Source organism: Bos mutus, chromosome 16 (genome assembly GCF_027580195.1).
Source record: "Bos mutus isolate GX-2022 chromosome 16, NWIPB_WYAK_1.1, whole genome shotgun sequence".
NCBI classification, from domain to species: Eukaryota; Metazoa; Chordata; class Mammalia; order Artiodactyla; family Bovidae; genus Bos; species Bos mutus.
The window spans coordinates 73,944,394-73,970,784 of NC_091632.1; the positions used below are offsets into that span (position 1 = coordinate 73,944,394).

General features: G+C 41.7%; 2 protein-coding genes across 4 annotated transcripts in view; one reads left to right on the forward strand and one right to left on the reverse strand.

Annotated features, from left to right (window-relative positions):
* UCHL5 (ubiquitin C-terminal hydrolase L5) overlaps positions 1-19,954 on the reverse strand; it is a 41,314-nt gene extending 21,360 nt beyond the window's left edge. Inside the window, exons 1-3 of one of the 3 annotated variants that reach the window (XM_005897392.3) lie at positions 19,741-19,954; positions 9,297-9,360; positions 8,226-8,331 (exon numbers count right to left, since the gene is read on the reverse strand). In XM_005897392.3, the coding sequence (XP_005897454.1) occupies positions 8,226-8,331; positions 9,297-9,360; positions 19,741-19,816 (246 nt within the window). In that variant the 5' untranslated portion in view covers positions 19,817-19,954. Of the gene's footprint in view, positions 1-5,914; positions 6,042-8,225; positions 8,332-9,296; positions 9,361-19,740 lie in introns of those variants that run through there. The other 2 variants (XM_005897393.2, XM_070385527.1) reach the window with 2 other exon arrangements.
* A 193-nt stretch (positions 19,955-20,147) lies between these two features.
* RO60 (Ro60, Y RNA binding protein) overlaps positions 20,148-26,391 on the forward strand; it is a 31,255-nt gene continuing 25,011 nt past the window's right edge. The window contains exon 1 of the mRNA XM_070385526.1: positions 20,148-20,331. The gene's annotated coding sequence lies outside the window, so the exon portion shown is untranslated. The remainder of the gene's footprint in view (positions 20,332-26,391) is intronic.

The following is a 26,391-nucleotide window of genomic DNA, read 5'->3' on the forward strand; positions in this document are numbered from 1 at the left end:
ATGATTTTATTGGAGGTTTAAACCAGGCAATAAGATAGGAAAAACAGAGACAGAGGGATTCAAAATAAGGAAATAAGACTGGTATTATTGATATAGTAATTTAGATAGAAACACTTCTCTCAAACCAACAAATAACAGAGATAACAGAGTTGAGGAAGATGGCTAAATATAATATTAAGACATAAAAATTAATTATCTTTTATACAAGCAGCAAACATCTAGAAAATGCAACTGAAGATGATTTATAACAGAGATATCAAGAAATTAAAATAACTCTAACAAAATATGTAAAAGACCTTTATCAAGAAAATTATGCAACATATTAAAGATAATAAAAGCTTAAACACACATCTAAAAGTAAATAAATAAAAGCAGGTCTAAATAGAGAAACATATTATGTTTGTGACTTAATATCATGAAGATATAAATTCTCCCCAAGTTGATATATATATTCAATGTTATTCGAGTCAAAATTCCAATAGAAGTTTTCATACAGTTTGATACAGTTTGATGACTGAAATTTATATGAAGAGCACAGGAAGGATATTTCCAAAAAAGAGCAGGTAGGGGAGACATGACCTATTAGATATGAGAACTTACAAAGAAGTGAAAAGAATTAAATCAGGGTGGTATGGGCACAGAGACAGACAAAAGTGATCAGCACAACTCAGGAAACACACACACACGTATGGAACACATATACAACAGGGGTGGCATGTAAGATAAATAAGGAAATATGGATGTTCAAAAAAAGGGTGATCTAGGTGGGAAAAAAGTAAAATTGAAACCCTACCTCAAGTGATATACCAAAATCCAATTCCTGATGAATTATGGACATAGATATCAAAAATTAAAACTTAAATGTATAGGTAAATATCTTTCATAACTTCAGATAGATAACACTTTATTAAACAAGATACAAAAAGCACAGGCTCTAAAATACAAATTTCCATCATCAAAAAACACCCATAAAAAGTAAAACAATAAAGTACCAATTTGAAGCAGTATCATGAATATATAAACAATGCCTAGAAATCAAAAAGAAAAGTACATTAAACCTACAGAAAAGTAACTTAAGACTTTCACAGAAGAAACACATATGCCACTAGGTATCAAGACCCTATCAACAGGATTAGTGACCAGGGAGATGTAAACTCAGACCACGAAGACATACCATTTTAGAATGAGCTGGCTGGCAAAAATCAAAGAGGCCTAACAATACCGCATATTGGAGTACATGGCTACACAGTAACTCAGATATTGCTAGTACAGGTATAAACTGAAGCCTCTACTTCAGAAAGCACTTTGATATTTCCTCCTTAAGTTATACATTTACCTATCAGATGGAGTAGGATGGTACTTCTGGTTACACATCAGGAGAAATTCACACATCTACAATAGATGTACAAAAGTAAGTAGAGCTACACAGTTCACAGTGATGCAAATGAAAACTAAAACACTAATTTACGAAGAAAAAATAATTATTTAAGCTTCCCAGGTGGCTCGGTGGTAAAGAGTCTCCCTGCCAATGCAGGAGCCATGGGTTTCATCCCTGGATCAGGAATATCCCCTGGAGGAGGAAATGGAAACCCACTCCAGTATTCTTCCCTGGGAAATCCCATGGACAGAGAAGCCTGGTGGGCTACACAGTCCATGGGGTCACAGAAGAGTCAGACAGGACTTAGTGACTAAACAACAGCAAACAACTGCTTACTCTTCATGCATGTTCATGCAATCACTATTGTACACCATGCAAAATAAGTTGGATAAATCTTAATAATATAAAATTAATCCAAAACCCCGTAACTATCAATAAATACACAGAACATGATACTTTTTATAAAGTTAAAATTTTATACACACGCGGCCGTTTCAGGATTTGAAAAAATTATATAGAGTAGAAAGCAAGGAAATGAGATACAGAATTCAACATGCAGGTTACTCAGATGAAGGGACGGAGGACGAAAGCCATGTTGGGGGACACGGAATGACAGATGGTAGGTTTACTTGGCAGGTTTATTAGGGTGAGTTCTAAGGTGCTTACTAGTTATAAAGTAGCCAAATGAGTGAAGTAAAGGAGGGCAGGAATGTATGTCATGAATCAGGGATAATCGTAATTCCATTTTGTGTACTGGAAGGTCAATTTTTTAAAAAGGAGAAAAGAAAAGCACAGGCATCATCATTGACTGATATGCTCTCTTCCTTAGACACTCCCAATCATTACACATTAAAGGTGCTAGTTACTTTATCTCTTGAGTGTTATTCAAATCTGTTCACATCTATCCCTACTAGGAGTGTTACCTACTCTGGCATGGACTTCTACAGAAGTCTACTAACTGATATGTCATCTCATACCCTTTACCACTCCTTCCTCAAACACATTCCCCACACTGGAGCCAAAGTGATCTCTTCTAAATGAAAATCTAATCATATCACCCTTCTTAAAACACCTCAGTAACCTTCTACTGCTCTTAGGATACAGACAAAGGGCTCAAGCATGATCTGCCTCTGTTGGCACCTTGGCAGGAAGCGGGGAGTCTGTCTCTAATATCCACCTTCTCCTTCTTCCAGAACAAAGGAACATATATCTGGGTCCACATTCACCTGGAATGAAGACAGCTCCCCAGTCTTCTCTGCCACCAAGTACAGTCATATGACTGAGTTCTAGCCAAAGAAAAGAAAGCAGGCGGCACAGGCAAATTCTAGAAAACGTCCGTCAAAAAGGAGGGTGCTGTCCTCTCCTACTGTCAAGGATGTGGAGTTGAGAAGAAACAGCTGAAACTCCAACTGTCATCTCAGACCAAGAAGTAACTGGAATAGAAAGCACATACAAAGGAACAAAGTAAAAGAGCCTGCCACCCTGCTGGCTTTGACAGTGGATGGGAAAGAGAAAAACCTGTCTTTCTCATAAACCGTTGTTTCTCTATAGCTGATCATACTAAACCCTGACTCATGTGCTGCTTGTATCTCTTGCCACCCAGCCCGTGTTCTCTCCAGTCCAGCTGTAGTGGCCTTCTTCCAGTACACGCTACCAGCCCTACTCCTTTCCATCATACAGCTGTAGTAATCTGGGATGATCCTCAACTTCCTTCTCCCACTTAACACCTACTTAACCTTTAGATTTCAGCTGAACTGTCACTTACTCAGGGAAACTTTCTCAGATCTCCCTGAAAGGTCAGTCCCATTTTCATGTGTGTAGTGAAGACTTTGGCCTCGCCCTAAGAGAGGCCTGGCCTTGGCCCTTGGCTCCTGGGAGGTGACCTCCAAGCTCCTGAAGAGCCATGCCTGGTAAAAGCGTCTGTGTTCACCTGGGGGCTGGGCACCACACAGACAGTCTCACAATGTGACCGGGGTGGGTTCTGGATCAACAGCTCAGCCTTCATGTGGCTGGAGACTGAGGGCCAGTAAACACTGCATCCCAGGAATCAGTTGAGATGGTCTGAACACTGTGCACTTTGTCACAATCACTGCCAGTGAAGTTGGTGCTGTCTGTGACTCCCCTGGGAGAAGACAACCAGAAGCAGTGTACAGAGAACGCTCCTGGCCTCTGACCCACGTGTACATGGCTGAGTTTAATGTGTCCTCTCACTGTAATAAAGTCATCATGTGACTGAAACATAGTTTAATACACAGCTTATGGTGAGGTCTATGACTCTAACAAACTACAGAACCTGAGGATGGGTTTGGGGACTCCCCAAACTTGCAAGAGTCAGAAGGGAAGGTGGACTGAAGACCCAAAACCCTGCAGTTAGTGTCCAAAGTGAGTGTACTCTTAATAGATTATTTTCAAACTTCACAAGATGGCTCACTCCATGCAGCATTTATCTCCACTATAGTTTTTCATTTCACTGCTTAATTAATCTCCTCCACTAAACTCTAAACACCTTCGAGGGCAGGGATCCTGACTATTGCTTGTCTCCCAAGCACCTGTCACAGTGTCTGGCACACTGCAGACACACAACCGATCTTTCCTGAAAGACTGAACAGGCGGAGTCACACACACACCCAATACCATCACGGCATGACCTTAACAATACATCAAACAGACCTCAGCTTCTCATCGGTGAAACAGTAGCAAGACAACAATGTTTCACAGAGAAGCATTACCAAAAAGGTCATTCCTGGATCCTTAAACACAAATTATCATTACCAGAAGACAATTTCTTTTCTTAATATTTTGCTAATCAATGACCCCCACACCTGCATACTTCCAATTACACCATATGATTAGCGTAAAACAGGCAGTTACATTCTCTAAATTGATATGATTCCATACGGAAATAACTATATATTTAATCTATGTGACCTTATCACAAATAGACACAATTTTAATTAAATTTTTTAAATGTCTGAAAATATTCCTCAGAGTCCAGATTAGAAATCATTACTATAAGCTGTGAAGCCTAGAACCAAGGATTATATATTAGGTAATATATACTATGAAAGTTCCAACACAGGCTCACAGGATACATACCCTAAAGGAACTGATATTAAAGTTGAGTTACTGACCAGGAACTGTTGGCACAGTACAGAATAAAATATATGACATAATTAGGAAATCACTAATCTGGAATATTAGTAAACATGGCAATAATAATGTAATACAAATAAAACATTAAATTATAGTAAGGTAGAAATGCAATACAGAACTAGAAAAATATCACAGAACTCCAGAAAGTATAAATTCATACTCTAGTAACATTTTTTTTCTTTATAGAGGGCTTTCTTATACCTTAAAAAAACACCCAGGCTTCTATAAGTCAGACATCATTAGTGTTTTAGTGTTAGTGAATTCCTGTGCTCTTTAATTATAATATTCTTTCTACATTTAGTGGATACTGACCACATGCCAGGAAGTATACATGAAAACAAAATACCTGACTCCTGGGTTTACAATTTAGTATGGAAGAATTATAATTAAATAGACACACACAGAAAAACATCTTGAAAAATATAAATTGTTCTAAGTGGTTATCTCTGGAGTAGGGATTTTAAGGGTCTTTACTTTCTACATCATACAACCGTTATGCTTACATTTTTGTATAATGGGTATAGAGTCTCATATACCTTTAAAAAATAACAAAAATGTTCTTAAAAATTAGAAAAATCACCTGAAGGGTGAAACTATCTGTTCCCTACTTCTTCTGTACTATCTAGAATATCACACATTATGATTATAACTATATTATTATAATTATTGTAGTACAATGGTACTTATATAAATACAAAATATTACAACTCATAAATGGATTATTTGCATTACATGAGAAGAATCTCAAAATGTTTATCCTTAAGAAGTGAGTTAAAAAATTACAGGATACTTATACTAAGGACGACAGAGGATGAGATGGCTGGATGTATCACCGACTCAATGGACATGAGTTTGGGTAAACTCCGGGAGTTGGTGATGGACAGGGAAGCCTAGCATGCTGCAGTCCATGGGGTCGCAAAGAGTCGGACACGACTGAGCGACTGAACTGACTGATCTATGCTTTTAAAAGAAGTGGTGGTGTGATATGGGATGGACTTCAACGTAGCAATGCCTCGGTTTGCACCCAGCTCTGCCACTGACTAGCCACATAACTTGGGCAAGTTTCTTAATCTCTCTGGGACTCAGTTTCCACATGTGTGAAATAACGAGGAAGCTATAAAACCACACAGGGTTGTTGTGAGGATCAGTTACTACAAGTAAATTAGTAATAAAAAATAAGATATATATAAGTACCTAATAAACCTTCAATATGTTATCTAATACTGTTATGTGCACTGAAATGGAACAAAATCAAATTTTAAGTAAAAAAGAAGCAAAATATTTTGCACAACAGTCCAACTTCAGTTAAAAAAATGACAATAAGAATGTGTCAACAGATGGATAGAAAATGTGGGAGGTAGTACAGAATGTGAAACCACAAACCTGGGCTTTAGACCTGGGTTTAAATTCTGGATCCACCATGTACTAGTTGTGGGACCTCAGCCAAGTAAATTTTTCTAGGCCTCAATTTCTTCATCTGTGAAATGAGGATAACAACCTCACAGGGCTGCTGCAAGGATTAAATAAATAATATAGTCTAAAGCACAATATCTGGCACACAACAGGAATGGTAAATATTGGCTTCCATTGGTACTGTTATCATGACAGTAATAACAAATCAAAGAGACATGCCTGTCTTACCCACCATTATACCCCTAGCATCTAAAATAAAGTCCAGCACAAAGGAAGTGCTCAGCAACTATTTGATGATTAAATGAATGAGTCAAACTGTTGGGAGGGGTTAATAGACACAGGTGTCTATTCACTCATCATGACGTTTCTATAACTTAAGTACTTTAACTACACAATAAAATGTTTTTCTAATCCTTGGTAAAGCAAGAAAATTCTAATTTCTCTAAAAACACTCCGTTCTTAAAAGTTGGTAGGAAAACAAAGAAGTAATAAAAGAAAAGGAAAAAGAGAAACAAGTTACTAACTGGAACAGGAAACGTTTGGTTAAAGGGGCAGTAATGAGAATTAGCAGTTTTATTGTTTCCACCTTTCTAAAGATTTAACAGTTTATCTTAATCTTTTGAGTCTTAGAAAGAAGTGCTATTTTCAAACAAATGTAATCATCTTTAGCTTAGATTTTATATATTAATCAAGCCTCTTTCAGCATTCTCTTTTTCAGCTTTTCCAAACAATGGACTCTAAAATATGTAGGCATCTAATAATGTTGCTTAAATGTTTATTGTATACATTAGAACTGCAGTTCTCAAAATGGGATACATGGACCCCTGGGAACTCCTAAGACTATTTGCAAGGGATTTGTGAGCTCAAAATTGTCTCCATTATAATTCTAGGACAGTCTTTGGTTTTCCCCTGCTTTCATATTTGCACTGCAGCACAAAAGCAATCGTGGGTAACACTGCAGCTATTTTATTAACATACTTAGGCAGTGGCACTAAATTCTTTCACTGACACATAGGTATAATTCTAAAAACTAGCTAAACAAAAACCAGTTTTTACTGAAGAACGTCTTTGATGAAGCAATAAAAATTATTTTTATTTCATTTTGACCTCAGAGTACAATTCTTTAATATTTGCTGAGTGAAACAGGAAATACAAATAAAGCACTTCTACTATAAACCAAAATATGCCAGTCAATTCCAGGAAAGGCACCCTTGCTACTGTTGGAACTGTCAGCTAACTTTTCTCCAGGAACATCATTTTTACCTGAAAGGACATATGGCAGATAAATACAGTTGTTCAGACTGTATCTGGCAGATATTTTCTTGAAATGTGTGAATTGAGTCTGTTACTTCAAGGAAAACACCTGATAATATTTGGTATCCTTGATAAAATGTGAACTTTAAAGTGAAAATTAGAATTTTCTAAGACTTAGATCTACCACTGTGAGTTTAAAAGTTTCATGATACTTAACAATTTTTCTGACTATACAGATGATGATATTAATAAATGTGACTTGTTATAATGTGTATAATCATATGTACTAACATTTTCAAAATCAAAATCAGTTGGTAAATTTTCAAAATGACCAACGCACAATGTTATCAGATGCTGCATGAGTAAAAGATCCTTTTGAAGAGCAAGATAAACCTGAGGATTTTAATAAAACGAAGTACAAAGTTTACTAATATGAGTTCAGATTTCACATTGTAACCAATCTTTAGAAGAGAAACATTTTTGGAGTTTTGATATGATATCAAAGAACATCCATAATTTCCTAGAAAAGAAATGAACATACTCCTCCCTGCTCAACTATATACATGTGTGAGACTAAATTTTCTTCATATATTTCAACTGAAAACAAGACAAAACAAAAATATTGCAATAGACTGAATAAAGCTGATAGGAGAAGCCAGTTGTGTGCTATTAACCCAGACATTAAAAAGGTTTACAAAAATGTAAAGCAATGCAGTCTTTTCACTACTCTTTTGCTTTGGTAAATATACATATGTTTTATTTTAAAAATGTTATCATTTACAGAATTTACTCTTTTAAATCAATTAATAAATACTTTAAATGTCTCAATTTAATATCTAAATGATAAATATTAATAAATAAAATTCAAATAAAGAAGATCTTTGGGGATCTCAATAATTTTAAGAATGTTAAGGAATCCTAAGACCAAGAAACTTGAGAACTGCTACACTAGAGACACACAGGTGGAAAACAATCCTGTTTATAAAAAGCATCGCTCTTGAGACTTCAGAGTGTCCAAGGACCATACCTGCTTGGCAAAAAAGATTGTGTCCAGTCTGGAGTCCTGAACCACAGAGCCTGCTGGTTCTTCTCCTGGTTGCCACTTGAAAAGAAAAATCAACCCATGAACTGGCCTACAAAATAAAATACAAATTAGTGACACCAAACCCTGCTTCCTATATGTGCTGTGTTTAGTCACTCAGTCATGTCCAACTCTTTGTGACCCCATAGACTGTAGCCTGACAGGTTCCTCTGTCCATGGGGATTCTCCAGGCAAGAATCCTGGAGTGGGTTGCCATGCCCTCCTCCAGGGGATCTTCCCAACCCAGGGATCAAAGCCAGGTCTCCCGCATTGCGGGAAGATTCTTTACTTCCTATAAAACGTTGTCAATATATTAAGTTTTAGACATTTACTTAAGAAATATAGTGCAAATGAAGTAAACTGAGAAAATTTTTTACGATTTCTATTGCTACTCACAGGAGATGGCAATGGCATCCCACTCCAGTACTCTTGCCTGGAAAATCCCACGGACGGAGGAGCCTGGTAGGCTGTAGTCCATGCGGTCACTAAGAATTGGACATGACTGAACGACTTCACTTTCACTTTTCACTTTCCTGCATTGGAGAAGGAAATGGCAACCCACTCCAGTGTTCTTGCCTGGAGAATCCCAGGGAGGGGGGAGCCTGGTGGGCTGCCATCTATGGGGTCGCACAGAGTCAGACAAGACTGAAGTGACCTTAGCAGCAGCAGCGCTGCTACTCATAGTTACTAGAATGTTGCCCAAGATAAGGCTACTACTGCAGGGGGATCCAGTGGATCTTCCCAACCCAGGGATCGAACCCAGGTCTCCTACATTGCAGGAGGATTCTTTACCAGCTGAGCCACAAGGGAAGCCTAAGAATACTGGAGTGGGTAGCCTATCCCTTCTCCAGGGGATCTTCCTGACCCAGGAATCAAACCAGGGTCTCCTGCATTACAGGATTCTTTACCAACTGAGCTATGAGGGAAGCCCTTTACACAGTTGAAAAAATAAAGGAGACAATGTGCTTAAGTTTGCTTAAGTACAGACATATTTTTAACAATTTAAAATATACTTACTTTAATTTTTCAAAATTCTCGGGCTCTAAACTCCATATTTCTTCTACTTGGGCACCTCGGCAACCTGAAATAAGAAATTATTTCTTCAGAAGACAAAACAATGCATTTTTCCCTTCACCATTAAATAAAATACCAACGGAAAAAAATGTACATTTAGGTGCAATACGACATGACAAATGAAAATGGTAAAACTGATCAAGTTCAGTCAAGTCCCAGCCCTTTCTTTACTATTTTCTAATTATTTACAAAGGGAGTATATTACTTTGACAACTTTAAAAACTTTCCCCATTTATTTTCACTGAAGCACCACCCGTGACTGTCCCTTCTCAGTCTCTCTCTATCTCTGGCTCCTCTTCATCCACCCTCTTCACTCAGCTGCTGCTGCTGCTAAGTCGCTTCAGTCGTGTCCGACTTTGTGCAACCCCATAGACAGCAGCCCACCAGGCTTCCCTGTCCCTGGGATTCTCCAGGCAAGAACACTGGAGTGGGTTGCCATTTCCTTCTCCAAAGCATGAAAGTGAAAAGTGAAAGTGAAGTCGCTCAGTCATGTCCAACTCTAGCGACCCCATGGACTGCAGCCCACCAGGCTCCTCCGTCCATGGGATTTTCTAGGCAAAAGTACTGGAGTGGGGTGCCATTGCCAGTGCTAAGTTTCCACAATTCTGCCCGCGGCCCTCTTTCTTCCTTACTGTCCACTCGATCCATAAAGTGGTAATATGTAACTACCACTTAACAGTGACTTTCAGATCACGTATTCAGTTCTGATCCCTTTCCAAAATTCCAATACATTTTAAAATACAAATTACTATACAAATTAAAATTTTATACTATACAAATTAAAGTTTTAATTTAATGTCAACTACATCAGAGTCCCCCAATGGTTCTCAACCAAGATAATCCCCTCTCCCTCACGGAACACTGCAAACGTCTGAAGACATTGTTACTGCCACTATTGCCACTTGGGGGGGCGGGCAGCATCTAGGAGGTAGAAGCCAGAGATACTGAACATCCTACAATGCAGGGGATAGCACCCAAAAACAAATAATTACCTGGCCCAAAGTGTCAAAACAAAATGAATTATCAAACCCAAAGTGTCTAATCCAGACAAGGCAAGAGGACAAGGTGGAGACTCCAGCTCTAGCAGTTCATATCGTGGTAATGGTTAAAACGTGGCCTCCAAACTGCCAGGGTCTGAACCCTGCCTCCACTACCATTGACTTCTCGCTCCCCATACTCACAGAGCTGTTGTGAGGAATAAAGGAGATTACTTATTATCTCATAAGATAATTTATTATGAATGACATACATTCAATACAGTGCCTTCACACACTTTATGGAGAAGGAAATGGCAACCTGCTCCAGTATTCTTGCCTGGAGAATTCCAGGGACAGAGGAGCCTGGTGGGCTTACAGTCCATGGGGTCACAGTCAGACACGACTGAGTAACTAACACTTTCACACACTTTTAGGGTTCACTAAATGTCAGGTAGTAGTATTATCACAAGAGAAAAAAAACAAAAACAAAAAAACAGTCATATTTACCAGTAACTTCAATGGGTATAGTGCTTTAAATGGATTTCCCCTAACTCCTACAAAGCAAGTATTACGTGAAAGAGGCTTAGGGATAGTAGGTGTCTTGCCTAAAATCACTATAACTAACATATGCCAAAAAATTAATTAAAACATGTCTGGTTCCAAAGTCTGGGCATTTTTCTAATACTCCAGATTATTTTCCAGTCAGAGCTGGAGCAGCCTTTAGACCAACTGCAAAAATGAGTGATTAAAAAAAAAAAAATTGAACCAATGACCAACCAACTCTGTGACTTTGGGCATTTATACCATTTACTACCACAATTTGCTCTGTTCAGCAAATATCTATTAGCACCCACTCAGGTATTAAAGTTACAGGTACGAGGAGAGTTACTATGTTATTTGTGTGTGTGCTTAGTCACTCTGTTGTGTCCGACTCTTTGTGACCCCATGGACTGTAGTCCACTAGGCTCCTCTTCCACAGGGATTCTCCAGGCAAGATTATTGGAGTGGGTAGCCTATCCCTTCTCCAGGGGACCTTCCTGACCCCAGAATCAAACCAGGGTCTCCTGCATTGCAGGTGGACTCTTTACCAGCTGAGCTACCAGGGAAGCCCTATGTTATTTGTAGTAGAGGAGAACTAGAAACAACCCACATGTGTATAACAGGTTGCTAAATGTCCACATAATTAAGCTGGGGGAATAAAAACCTTACGAAACTGAACCTATAATTATACGAGTATCAAGAAAGGGCACAAAAGGGCACTGATGCAACTGTTAACACTGGTTATGCTATTGGAAATCTACCGTAAAAAGACCAAACATTAAAACATTGCACATATCACATAAAAACCCACAACGACAAAAGTCACTGAATTAAGAGTCCCAAAATCTTTTGCAAAGGTATAATTTCAAGTAGTGGCACTGTTTAAATAACCTTATATTAGACACATATACATCTTTGTAAAAGGAAAACACAGTACTCAACTTGATGTATAAGGAGATAGATGTTTCTAATCTATCTAATATTGCCAACGTCCGCTGCATCATGGAAAAAGCAAGAGAGTTCCAGAAAAACATCTATTTCTGCTTTATTGACTATGCCAAAGCCTTTGACTGTGTGGATCACAATAAACTGTGGAAAATTCTGAAAGAGATGGGAATACCAGACCACCTGACCTGCCTCTTGAGAAACCTATATGCACGTCAGGAAGCAACAGTTAGAACTGGACATGGAACAACAGACTGGTTCCAAATAGGAAAAGGAGTACGTCGAGGCTGTATACTGTCACCCTGCTTATTTAACTTATATGCAGAGTACATCATGAGAAACGCTGGGCTGGAAGAAGTACAAGCTGGAATCAAGATTGCTTTGAGAAATATCAATAACCTCAGCTTTGCAGATGACACCACCCTTATGGCAGAAAGTGAAGAGGAACTCAAAAGCCTCTTGATGAAAGTGAAAGATGAGAGTGAAAAAGTTGGCTTAAAGCTCAACATTCAGAAAACTGAGATCATGGCATCTGGTCCCATCACTTCATGGGAAATAGATGGGGAAACAGTGGAAACAGTGTCAAACTTTATTTTTGGGGGCTCCAAAATCACTGCAGATGGTGATTGCAGCCATGAAATTAAAAGACGCTTACTCCTTGGAAGGAAAGTTATGACCAACCTAGATAGCATATCTAGACCAACAAAGGTCCATCTAGTCAAGGCTATGGTTTTTCCAGTAGTCATGTATGGTTGTGAGAGTGGGACTGTGAAGAAAGCTGAGCGCTGAAGAATTGATGCTTTTGAACTGTGGTGTTGGAGAAGACTCTTGAGAGTCCCTTGGACTGCAAGGAGATCCAACCAGTCCATTCTAAAGGAGATCAGCCCTGGGTGTTCTTTGGAAGGAATAATGCTAAAGCTGAAACTCCAATACTTTGGCCACCTCATGTGAAGAGTTGACTCATTGGAAAAGACTCTGATGCTGGGAGGGACTGGGGGCAGGAGGAGAGGGGGACAACAGAGGATGAGATGGCTGGATGGCATCACTGACTCGATAGATGTGAGTTTGCGTGAACTCTGGGAGCTGGTGATGGACAGAGAGGCCTGGCGTGCTAAAATTCATGGGGTTGCAAAGAGTCGGACACGACTGAGCGACTGAACTGAACTGAACTGAATAATCCCCTTGTGAAAAAGTATAAGTGTTAGTTGCTCAGTCATGTCCAACTCTTTGCATCCCCATAGACTGTAGCCCAAAGGCTCCTCTGTCCATTAAATTCTCCTGGCAAGAGTACTGCAGTGGGTTTCCATTCCCTTCTCCAGGGGATCTTCCCAAGTCAGAGATCAAACCCGGGTCTCCTGCACTGCAGGTAGATTCTTTACCATCTGAGCCACCAGGGAAGGCCAATAATCCCTTTATGTACATTCAATTGCAAGTAATGCAGGTTATAATGGAAATAAAAATAAGCAGTGATTCAAGAGGCCTGGGTTGTAATCCTAGCAATGCCTTTAAGTTCTTTGCCTTTAGCAAGAAAATGTCTTTAAGCCTCACTTTCCTCAAGTTTAAAACGAGAATACTACCTGCTTCATCTAATCCACAAAATTCTCTAGTGAGGTATACATTCTCAAATACCAAGCACAAAGTATCACCATGCTGACTTCTCTAATATTTATTAAGTAAAATGTTGAGTGGGAGTTGAGCTTTAAAAAGTTAATGAATTGCTGGTATTTAACAAATACATTCAGCACTCTGTATCCATAGGTTCTGTATGCGTGATTCAACCAAACACAGGTTGAAAATATATGCCAAGCATGGTATTAGGCCCTAACAAGGACAGAAAATAATAAACTACTTTACCAATGTTTAAAAGCTTCCCAATGGCTCAGCAGTAAAGAATCCACCTGCAAGTGCAGGAGACGCAAGAGACATGGGTTCGATCCCCAGGTCGGGAAGATCCCCTGGAGAAGGAAATGGCAGACCACTCCACTATTCTTGCCTGAACAATCCCACGGACAGAGAAGCCTGGTGGGCTACAGTCCATGGGGTGGCAAAGAGTGGGACACAATGAGCACACACAGACACATACAAGAACTTCGACCTCGTAGGAAACAAATATATATGACTCAGAGACTATGCAGTCTGCAGACTTTGCATATGAAAGGTACAGGGGCTGCGCTCTGCAAGTTAAGAGGTAGCAGACTACCACTGCAGGTCAGAAAAAACTAAAAAACAGCTATCCTGGGCCTTAAATAGGATAACCAAATAATCTGCCATTCAAACCAGAACACAGCTTTTACCGAATTGATTTTACTTAATAAAACATTAAATTTTAATTAAATTAATTCATTAAACTGTTTAAAAATATTTATATATTGACAAACACATTTGTACTATAGTGCTGGTGGCTCCATAAAATAGCTCTATTGAGAAACTAATTCTAAAAATAATTTTCTTAACAACATACCTGGAGTCTTTCTCCCCAAGAAAAATACTCGGGCAGGCACTCCCAAAATGTTGTGCGTGGTCAGTTGTGTCTCTTCGTGACCCCATGAACTGTAGCCTGCCAGGCTTCTCTGTCCAAGGGATTTCCCAGGTAAGAATACTGGAGTGGGTTGCCATTTCCTACTTTGAGGCATCTTCTCTACCCAGGGATTGAACCAGAATCTCTTGTGTCACCTGAATTAGCAGGTGGATTCTTTAACACTAAGCCACTATCAGTGACTTAAATTTAATTGACTGCTAGGGATGGTATCTTTCAACAAACAGCTTGGACACATTGATTGCCAACCCCATGACCGTATAAACAGCTCCACCAGAAGCAGCAGGCATGGTGCCAGCTTCTGCACCTCCCACAAAAAACAGCCCCAGATATCTTTCCCAACCATATTTTCAGTTATTACACGGCACAGACAAATGCCATTCAACTGGTGATGTGACAAAATAGGAAAAACTACATGGTCAACTCTTAGGCAATCTCTCCAAAAAGGACTAAACTCAGTTATTAAAAATGAACAAGGAGCCCTTAGTTGGAGGCACTATTAACGTATATCCCTCTGGTAGCTCAGTTGGTAAAGAATCTACCTGCAATACAGGAGGCCCTCGTTCGATTCCTGGGTCAGGAAGATCTGCTGGAGAAGGGATAGGCTACTACTCCAGTATTTTTGGGCTTCCCTTGTGGCTCAGCTGGTAAAGAATCTGCCTGCAATTCAGGAGATCTGGGCTCAATCCCTGGGTTGGGAAGATCCCCTGGAGAAGGGAAAGGCTACCCACTCCAGTACTGTGTCCTAGAGAATTCCAGACTGTACAGTCCATGGTGTCGCAAAGAGTTGGACACAACTGAGCAACTTTCACTTTCACTCATAAGAAGGTGCCTTTTTGGAGGTCCCAAAGACTGGAGTCAACACTCACTTCCAAGTGTATCACATGCACACTCAACTGTTCTTTTATTTCTTGTGTAAATGCCAGGCATTAACTCACCTCTCTCCCCACAATAACAGACGTGCACCTTATGAGTGTTTGAAATAGACCTCCATGTAAAGGAAACACCACACTGGCCCTGAATCCCTCAGAAATGCCTCAACTCACGGGCCAGAGTTGTAGATGATGGAATTGTTTTAGACTTGTTCCCTGCAGACCCAGGTAGGGTCTGTGTGATCACTAATACATACTGTTATGCCTGATTTAATGCCTTAAGCCAAGAGGAAAGGCCAATACAAAAACTTGAGGAAGTCACCTGGCTTCCTAACATAAACACCCCAAGGGATAAACAGATTTGATACCAGTCCTGCAGGTCCAGTCAGATTAATCAGAGTAGCTGACAGAATGGCATATTTGGTACAGTAATAAAGAATCGATTTTATTGGGAGACAATTCTCAATCAGTTTCTCCTGTTACTGCTTGTCTTCTGAGAGAAATCGTGAGGTTCGTTTAGAACTGTCTTTTCAAGAATGTCAAAATAGTAAACAGACTTGAAGATCAGGGATAGTATCTCCCTGTGTGGGACAGAGAGAAGACTGATCTGCTGTCTATAATATCATCTCCCTAGAGTCAAAGGTTGAGCAAGTTTGCAAGCAGACTCTAAAGCTGAGGCTCTCAAAGATCAGAGGTTCCTCAGCTCTGACAGAAATTCGTGCCTGTGGCGTTACCTTCACTCCTATGGACTCAGAGGATAAGGACACCAATGCAAACATGAATCTCCTGCTGACTACCGTGCCATGAGTGATACTATTATTTACCTCTAAAGTTGAAGCTGTCTACCAGCATCTATAAAATAGTGGCAGGCTCATTTGTTGGCTGGCAAGTAGGCTAAAACCTAACACTCTGTAATTCTTAACAGATGCTGGATTTTTGTCCAATGTCTTTTGCAATTATTGAGATAATCTAATCATATGGTTTTTCTTATTTAATATGGTGAATTACATTGAATCCCAAATGTTAAACCAACCCTAAATTCCTGGGATAAACCCCTCTCATTCATGACATACTATTTAATATATTATTGGATTTGATTTGCTAACATTTTGGTTAGAATGTTTGTTTCTATGTTGACAATAGATATGGGTCTGCAATTTCCTTTTCTTACAATGTCTTTGTCTGGTTTGGGTGTTAAAATTAATGCTGACCCTCATAAAATGAGATGAGGAGTACTTCTTCTCCAATGTCTTTGGAGAAGCCTGTGTAGAAATGGTATTACTAATTCCTTAAATATTTGCAAGAATTTACTAGTGATGACATTTTGGCTAGAGTTTTCCTTGTGGGAAAATTTTAAATTACAATTTCAATTTTTTTAAAACACATAAGGCTATACTGTTTATCAACTACTTCTTGAGTGAGCTTTGGTAATTTGTGTCTAAAGAAATTTGTACACGTCAGCTAAACTGTCAAATTTATTTGCATAAATATTTATTAGAAAATTCACTTATCCTTCTAATATCTATAGAATCTGTAATGATGTCATTTCTCTTATTCCTGGATATTTGTCATTTTTCTCCTCTCCTTTCTTCTGATCAGTCTGACTAGAGGTTTATCCATTTTACTGATCTTTGAGACAACAGCTTTTGGTTTCATTGACTTTCTCCACTATTCTTCTCTTTTCTATTTTACTAACTTCAACCCTGATCTCTATTATTTCCTTTTATCTGCCCTTCCTTTTCTAGTTTATTGAAGGGAAAGCTGCGGTCACTGATTTGCTGTACTAAATCCAGTCCCAGATACTCTATCTTGGCTAGAAGCAGAAATTTACAGCTTCTATTTTTAATTGGTAGACTATCATAGTTTGTTTTACTCAATTTATTAATCATGTATGCACTGTATCAATTAAAAATATAGTTCTGCTCCATCAGTTTCTTAACACAGAACTTTGTTTTACCCTGATGTTATATTCCACCAGAATTTTTAATTATATAATCACTGAACTCACAAATAATTTCCCCTTCAGTGAAGAAACTTAAAACTACAGTAGCACCTATAAAACAATAAGATGTTTCACTTTTGAAAGAATAAACTTCCAAAAGCATTTTTAAATCCGTGACGTGAATGAGAAAAAAAAAAAAAAAAGACAGAAATAAACTTTTGTCTCTTTGAAGCAGCTGATAATGATGTACAACTTCCATCATTTAACTTTTGGCAAAGGTCTCCTGCTAATTGAGCCAATCATATCGCTTCACTTTTCACAAGTGCAGGTACAGGAGGTGCGGTTCCGTATCAGTCTCTTATACATGACTTTTAAATCACTTTCAATTCCAAGCTTTCTGCACATATTGAAAGTGAAGCAACAGCTGTTAATAGAATGAACTAACTTTAAAATAAGCAAATTTGCCTGGTACAACATTTTTTAAGGTTAACTTTAACATGTCATAATAGTTAAGGTTTTGAAGGTAAAACTTCATGGTTAAACGTGTGCACATTTCAAATTCAGTGTATGTCCAAAGTTGAACCTATTTCCTGGTCCATTACGCCTACTCTTCTCTTTTACTTCACCAGTCTCCTAAGCTAGATTGAGGGCAGGAGGAGAAGGGGACAACAGAGGATAAGATGGCTGGATGGCATCACCGACTCAATGGACATGGGTTTGGGTAAACTCCAGGAGTTGGTGATGGACAGGGAGGCCTGGCGTGCTGTGGTTCATCGGGTCGCAAAGAGTCGGACACGACTGAGAGACTGAACTGAACTGAAGCTAGAGACTAAAGTCATTATCACCTTTCCCCCTTTATCCCACCAGTTAACTGTCCTGTGGACTTAAAGCCAAAATTATTGACTACCTCCTCTCCAAATCACTACTTCATATTGAGCTAATCTTCTCAGATTCTGACCATCTTAAGAGTTATCTAGTCTCTCACTTCATTCCATTCCAGTGTACTGCACACTACATGAAGTAAATGTTTTTCAATTATAAAAATGTCATTTCAGCATTGAAATATCTGACAGTTAAGTCGCTGGGGATTACAGGCCAATCCACACAACACAGCACGGCACACAATTGGGCCTCAGTTTATCTTTTCAGTTTGGGATTCAAATACTCCTCTGTTACACTGTTTTAGTCACTTCCCCAGCCCCTTCCCTGGGCTTCTCAGGTGGCGCTAGTGGTAAAGAACTAAGCTAATGGACAGGACTGAGCAGCTGTTCCCTAAGTCATATACTTTAATATCACTACTGTTTATGCCTTTCCTTCTGCCTGTGTTCTTCCAGGACTTGTGTGTAAATACTCTAAGGCAGCAGTTAACATGCCATATTATATATTGCTTGTCAGTTATTCAGAACAGCAGCCCTGCTTTATTCACACTAAAAATACTGAAACCCTACCTATGTGTCTGAGATATACAGTACGTAAACAAAATATGAGTGATAAATGGTATTTCAAATAGCTATGTACAACAGTGGGCTTCCTGGTGGCTCAGTGGGAAAAGAACCTGCCTGCAATGCAGGAGACGGAAGAGATACAGGTTCAATTCCTGGATCGGGAAGATCCCCTGGAGGAGGGCATGGCAACCCACTCCAGTATCCCAGCCTGGAGAATCCCATGGACAGAGGAGCCTGGCAGGCTACAGTCCATGTGGTCACAAAGAGTCAGACACAACTGAAGCGACTGAGCGTGGACGCACGACAAACAGTACACATATCAATGTTGAATTTCTACCTTCAGTACAGGTTTTAATAACATAGTAGCTAAAATGAATAATACCTGAAAAAATGTAACAGATAAAAATAAACTTACTGCCAAAGTAGAGAACAGGGGACAAGAAGGGCAGAGAGGCCACCAAGTCGAATACGTTGGTTACTTGGGACCACAGACAAGGAATAGAGTCAGAAAGCAATTAAGAGACAAGCATGTGGTCTCTAGAACACTCGCTGGAGAATGCACACTTTCCCGGAAGCCACAAGCGAGCAGAACGAGCAAGGTGGCCCGCGCGTCCCGTGTAGCCAGCCCGCGCGGACGGCCGCAGGGCTGATCACACACACTCAACGGGTTCTGCTTCGAATGACTCGGATGTCAGGTTCCCAGGCAGCCTGGGGCCCTGGACACCCAACCCTCGACAAGGCACACCTGACTTTTTTTTGCAGGACCGATGCCTTCACACGCACACCTGGACACACCTGCCTGGGATGGGGGCGCCGGGGGTGGAAACAGGAGACTTCCAAGTCGTAAAGTGGCGGCCGGGGCGGAGGGTTCGGGCCAGCGAACCCAGTCCTGGAGCGTCGAATCCCGGGGACACGTTCTTGTCCCTGAGAGGTGGCTCTCAGATCGCCACGGAAACGCGACTTGCCGGGACTGAAGCCCTGCCTTTCCCCCGCCTCTCCCCGACTTCAGGATTCGGGAGTCGCCTCCTTTCAGACGCCAGGCGGCCGGAGCCGCAGAGAAGCGTTCGTGACCAGCTCCGGCCTCCTCCCGTAACCCGCCACCGGCCCAGGACGGCCCCCTTGGCTCTCACCAAATCCTTTAATGAGCTCGGTGAAGACCCCGGGGTCGCTCTCCATGAGGCACCACTCCCCGGCATTGCCCGTCATGGCCCCGGCCGCGCGCCGCCCCGCTCCACCTCCGGCTCCGGGCGCCCCCGGCCCTCGCTCCTGCCACCGCCGGCCACTGAGCTCGGCAAACCCGCCGCGGGCTCGTCCACCACACGTCACCCCGCCTACTTCCCGACAGCCTCCGCGGCGCCGTCACCTGGAGCGCGACAGAGCGCGGGCGGACGCTCTAGCCACCCGAGAGCGGGCGAGACTCTCCCTGGGCCGCGCTGGACCAGGAGCGGATTCGGAAGGGGTAGGGGGCGGGCGGTCTGGGCAAAATCCGAGAAAGGGCGGGGCCTGGGGCCCCTGAGGAGAGAACATCCGGGCCCCTCGCCGGTCTGGGGCAGGGGCGGGGCTCGCGCCCGGGAGCCGAACCCCGAGGCCCCGGCGGCGGCCCCAGGGCAGTCGTCGCGCGTCAGGCCGCCGTGCGTCGTCGTCTTACGGTGGCGGCGCGTTGCCGCGCAGCACTTCTCCCGGTGGCGCGGCGGCTTCGGAGGCTTGGCCGCCGGGCACAGGTGAGGGAACCACGGGCGGCCGGGTGGCTGCGGCCCTTTGTGCAGTCTGAGCGGCGCGGGGGGCGGGGTTGGGGGGGACGCGCAGGGTCCGGCCGGTCCTTCGTGGCTGTCGCCCTGCATCTCCGCGGCCGGATCAGACTTCCTCCCGCCCCTCCTCGGGGCTCTGCCCGTCTCGGGGGTGGGGGGAGCGGAACCGGCTGCTCCTTGAGCCTCCTCGCTGGCCCGGACCCTTCCGGAAGACCGGGACCCCTCCCGGTGCTGCTTGCGGAGCTTCCTGCCGACCGACGTCCCGAGGACCCGCTTTCTTCCTCCTCCTCTTTCCTCCTCCCGCCGCTGCTGCGCCGAGAGGCGTTGCCCAGCCTGCAGGCTTTGAGGAGAAGGATCTTTGTGAGAAGACCCAGGACGAGTTTGTGCTGGAGGGAATGACGAGGGAGAGGAGAAGAATCCGTCCTGTCGTCCATCGGGGGGTGATAGACAAGTGCTGTGCGATGCCTCCAAGGCACAGGAGGTTGAAAAATATAGTGTTTTAAATCTGAAAACATGTATAATGGTCCTAAGACTAAAAGATGCGTTGGACCAAAAATGGCTGTCTTCACTAAATCACGAAACAGCCCTTCTTCACCAAGCCCTTGCAGAATACTGATGTTAAGATAAAGTCTTTAAGGGTGGTATTAATTATGCATCACTCCCTGAATCTCTGAGTTCCAGGAGAGGCCCTTGACTTTCAAGGGGGGAAAAAAAAGCTTTAATTGGTAAAACTCTGATTCTTTGCTTCTCAGCTTGGTGGACCTGGAATAAGGGAACTTTGTCCTACAGGGTTGTGTGAAGCCACAAAATAAACGTGATATATTTTATTGAGAAACAGCGGGACAGCTTTAATATTAAGACAGACATGGTTGTATTATGGAGTAGAAGCCCAAGTTTGTGTCAGGTGTTAGATTTAAAATTTTGGGGGGGAATCTTTCTTGGGAGTTTATACCTGAAAGACTGTCCTCAAGCTGGTGGGGGGAGGGGGGCGGAGTTCTGCTGCTGCTGCTGCTAAGTGGCTTCAGTCGTGTCCGACTCTGTGCGACCCCATAGACGGCAGCCACCAGGCTCCCCCGTCCCTGGGAGTTCTGCTAAGTATACTTAAATGGGAAAGTTTGTGAGGCGAGGAGTCTAGGCTTATTTCCTTATGACACCTAGAATGAGTGTCATCAGACCCCAGGGCTGTTTGCAGTAATTTGTGTTACTTTTTAATCTGCAGGATTGCTGTGAACTTGCAATAGAACTTAGAACTTCTGTGCTAAGTAAATACAGCAAAACTAACATTTGATACTCACTCCGCTCAACGTGGTGCCTGTTGTAGAGACCAAACTGAAAATTAGCCCTTGACAGAACCTATAAGTAATCAGAAAAGGGATGGAGGTCAAATTTCCTTAGTTGTATTGTTAAGATTTAATCCTAAGAGTTCACATAAAAATCCAGATTTCTGGGTCTTTGGGCAAAATGAGAGGATCTGGAATTACAAGGCCCTTACTACATGTTGACCAGTTGGCTGAAAGGGCCTGCCTTCAGGATATCATGCTGTTATGTCTCCTACTGTTCACTGCTTTTTATTACATCACACTTGACTTGATCCACTCATGTCCATTACCAGTCTGAGTGATACAGTTATCTGAACGTGTGGCCCCAGGTTTTGCAGTATTCTCTCTTTTCCAAACTATCTTGCTCTCTCTCATAGGTGTAAGTCAGTTTTGACTTCATTTAAAAAGGAGTAAGCTACAAACTTGTTTGACCTCTTGGGATGAAAGGGAGCCTTTTCAAGTAACAAATGATCAAGAGACTTTGGAAAGATACTTAGATGTGTACTTTTAAGAAAAATGTAGGAATGCTTAGAAATCATGTATTAGCATTGTTAAAAGGTACTATAGTTGTTCTTGTCTGACTCTTTGTAACCCCATGGACTGCAGCACACCAGGCTTCCCTGTCCTTCACCGTCTCTTGGAGTTTGCTCAGACTCATGTCCATTGAGTCAGTGATGTCAACCATCTCATCCTCTGTCATCCCTTTCTCCTGCCTTCAATCTTTCCCAGCATCAGGGTCTTTTCCAGTGAGTCAGCTCTTTGCATCAGGTGGCCAAAGTGTTGGAGCTTCAGCTTCAATAGTTGTTCTAGTTCCAGTGAATGAGAAGCAGAAATAAATGCTATTACATACTGTGTATTACTAGCATTCACTGATTTTGCATTTAAAATTAGGAAAAAGAGAACCACAACCAATTTCAAAATGTGGCTGTGCTTTTAGTAACATTGTGATTTGTTTGATTGCTTCCCCAAATTTTAATTTATAGAAGTTTAATAAAACTTAAGCTGTATTAAATTTCTTTGGAGGGGTGTGCTTTAAGAATACTGGGTATGTCAGTCCAGCTGAAAGAAGAATTAACTGTCTTTGTTAATCTGGATTTATAACACTTGGATGTTCAGGAGCGGATTAACTGATGACCAGGCTCTGACCTAACTCACTCCCCAACTGCCTTCTAAACCACTGACTCTGGAGCTTAAGCTTTGAGAAGGGCGATGAAAGCAGTTGGGGAAGGAAGAAATTAAGGTCCTATATATGTATGTGTGGAGAAGGCAATGGCACCCCACTCCAGTACTCTTGCTGGAAAATCCCATGGATAGAAGAGCCTGGTGGGCTGCAGTCCATGGGGTCGCGAAGAGTCGGACATGACTGAGCGATTTCACTTTCACTCTTCACTTTCCTGCATTGGAGAAGGAAATGGCAACCCACTTGAGTGTTCTTGCCTGGAGAATCCCAGGGACAGGGGAGCCTGGTGGGCTGCCGTCTATGGGGTCGCACAGAGTCGGACACGACTGAAGTGACTTAGCAGCAGCAGCATATGTATGTGTGTGTATATATATATATATATAAATACACATATGTGTTTATATATCAGTTTAGCCTCTCAATCGTGTCCAACTCTTTGGAGTCCCATGGACTGCAGCTCTCCAGGCTTCCCTGTCCATCACCAACTCCTGGAACTTGCTCAAACTCATGTCCATCAAGTCAGTGATGCCATCCACCCATCTCATCACACACACACACACACACACACATATGGGCTTCCCAGGTGGTTCAGTGGTAAAGAATCCGCCTGCCAATACAGGAGACATGGGCTCAATCCCTGGATGAGGAAGATCCCCTGGAGAAGGAAATGGCAATACATTCCAGTATTCTTGGCTGGGAAATCCCATGGACAGAGGAGCCTAGCATGCTACAGTCCATGGCATCACAAAAGAGTAGGTCATGACTTAGCAATTAAACAACAACACACACACACACATATATATATATGTCTGTGTGTATCTCAAATTGCTTTCTAAAGACAAATATAAAAAAAGGGTTAAATATCATTTGAATGCTTATCTTTTTAAATAACTTCGCAAATATATTTTGCCTAGTCAATTAAAAAAATTTTTTTAAATAACATTTCTGAGATAGACTTCACACATCCCATTCAAGGAGTTTTAGTATATTCAGAGTTGTCGCACACACACACACAGTTGTGTAATCGTTACCACTATCTAATTTCAGAACATTTTCATCATCCCCAAAAAGAAACCCCTTACACTTTAGAGAGGAATCTAGCAATCCCACGAAAGGTTAAATATAGAGATATCATATGATCCAACATTCTACATTCCACCAGCGGGGTATGAAGGTTCTAATTTCTCCAGATCCTCACAATGCTGCTTATTATTGTCCTTTTGATTATAGCCATTCTGGTACATGTGAAATGATATCTCATTGCAGTTTTTATTTGCTGATGACCAGTGATACTCAGCATTTTTTGTGTGTGTTGGCCATTTGTATATCTTCTTTGAAGAAACACCTATATAGACTCTTAGCCTGTTTTTTAATTGGGGCATTTATCATTTTATCATGTAGTTATGAATGCTCTCTATATTATAGACACAAATTCCTTATCATATGTATGATTTGCAAGTGTTTTCTCCCTTTCTCTGGGATGTCTCTTTGCTTTCTTTGTGGTATCTTTTGAAACACAGTTTTAAATTTTGATGAAAGCCTGTCCTTTTTCCTTTTGTCACTTATGCCTTTGGTGTCTGTGTTTTGAGATCAAGTCTCTGATGTCACCTCAGTGCCTTACATTCATTTCACCTCAGTTCCATTCCAGAGTACGGTTCCATCAGATCTCCCAAGTTAAAGGGCAGAACTCCCAACAGATTGCCCTTCCTTCAGATAGCAGCTTCTGGGAGGGCCCCAGTCTCCCCACACTTCTGCCTGCCCAGGTGGGCGTCCCGCAACCCTCTCAGGGTCAGTAGTTCACCTGGATGACTCAACTCCCTGAAAGCACCAGCCTCACGATTACAGTTTTATTTAAAAGGATGCAGTTCAAACAGCCAAATGGAGGACACGCCCAGGCCAGTCTGGAGGCAGCAGCAGGATCCCTTCTGTTTGTGCAGTCCTGGCACGGCACCCCACCAGTACTGACTTGGACTCTGTGCTGAAGTTGGGGGTCTGCAGTTTGTGTATGGGGGTCTTATAATTAAGCAGGATTGATGAATTCATTGACCACATGGTTGAGCCCAGTGTTCTGCCGCCCTCCCCTCCTGGGAGGATGATCTGGTCCAGAGTTCCAGCCTTCTAATCAGACTGTTGGTCTTTATGGTGATCCTATCTGGAAGCAATCCAAAGGCCTAGAAAGAGCCCTCTCATTAGCATAACAAAGACACCCATCAATCAGGATATTGCAAGGTTTTTTTTGTTGTTGTTAACATTGTTTTGAATAAAAGATTCTTTAAATTCTCTGCCGCTTTACAATTTTTAAGTTTCACACACATGATTTCATATAATCTCATAATAATTCTCTTTATACATCCTCTATACCTGTATTGTGCCTCTCCCCTTCTCTCCCCCCACTGGTAACCACTAGTTTATTCTTCATATCTGTGAACCTGTTTATTGTTTCTTCATTCACTAGTTTGTTGTATTTTTTAGAGTCCACATAAGTGATACCATACAATATTTGTCTTTGTCTTACTTCATGTAGCATAATGCCCTCCAAGTCCACCCATGTTGCTGAAAATGGCAAATTTTCATTCCTTTTTATGGTTTATGACTGAGTTGTATTCCATTGTATATACATACACCACATGTTATTTATTCATTCATCTGTTGATGGACACTTAGGTTGCTTCCATACCTTGGCAATTGTAAATAACGCTGCTGTGAACATTGGATGCATGTATATTTTTGAGGTGTTTTTTTTTTTTTTAATATAAACCTCAAGTGGTTTTTGAAGCCTTTTGAGACTCATGGACAAAAACCAGATAGTCTAATACTTTTAAAGGTTACAGTCCGTTTATAGTTGTTACAAAATATTGGCTATATTCCCTGTGTTGTACAATACATCATTGTAGCCTGTCTTATACCCAGAAGTCTGCGTGTGTGCTGAGTTGCTTCAGTCTTGTCCGACTCTTTTCCACTTTATGGGCTGTAGCCTTCCAGGCTCCTCTATCCATGGGATTCTCCAGGGATTGAACCCAGGTCTCAAACCTTCTGCATTGGTGGTAGGCTTGTTCTTTATCACTATCACCACCTGGGAAGCCCCTCCCCCCAGTAGTCCGTACCTCCCACAAAAACCAAATATTATTATACCACTGTGTTTTATCACCGCAGTTCAGTTCAGTCCAGTCGCTCAGTCATATCTGACTCTGCGACCCCAAGAATCGTAGCATGCCAGGCCTCCCTGTCCATCACCAACTCCCGGAGTTCACTGAGACTCACGTCCGTCGAGTCAGTGATGCCATCCAGCCATCTCATCCTCTGTCGTCCCCTTCTCCTCCTGCCCCCAATCCCTCCCAGCATGAGGATCTTTTCCAATGAGTCAACTCTTCGCATCAGGTGGCCAAAGTATTGGAGTTTCAGCCTCAGCATCAGTCCTTCCAATGAACACCCAGGACTGGTCTCCATCTAGCCAATTTTAAAGTTAATTTCTATTGCAGGTTCAGTGACAGAGTAGCTTGGAATATGCTGCCAAACATTCTGACTCTGGTATAT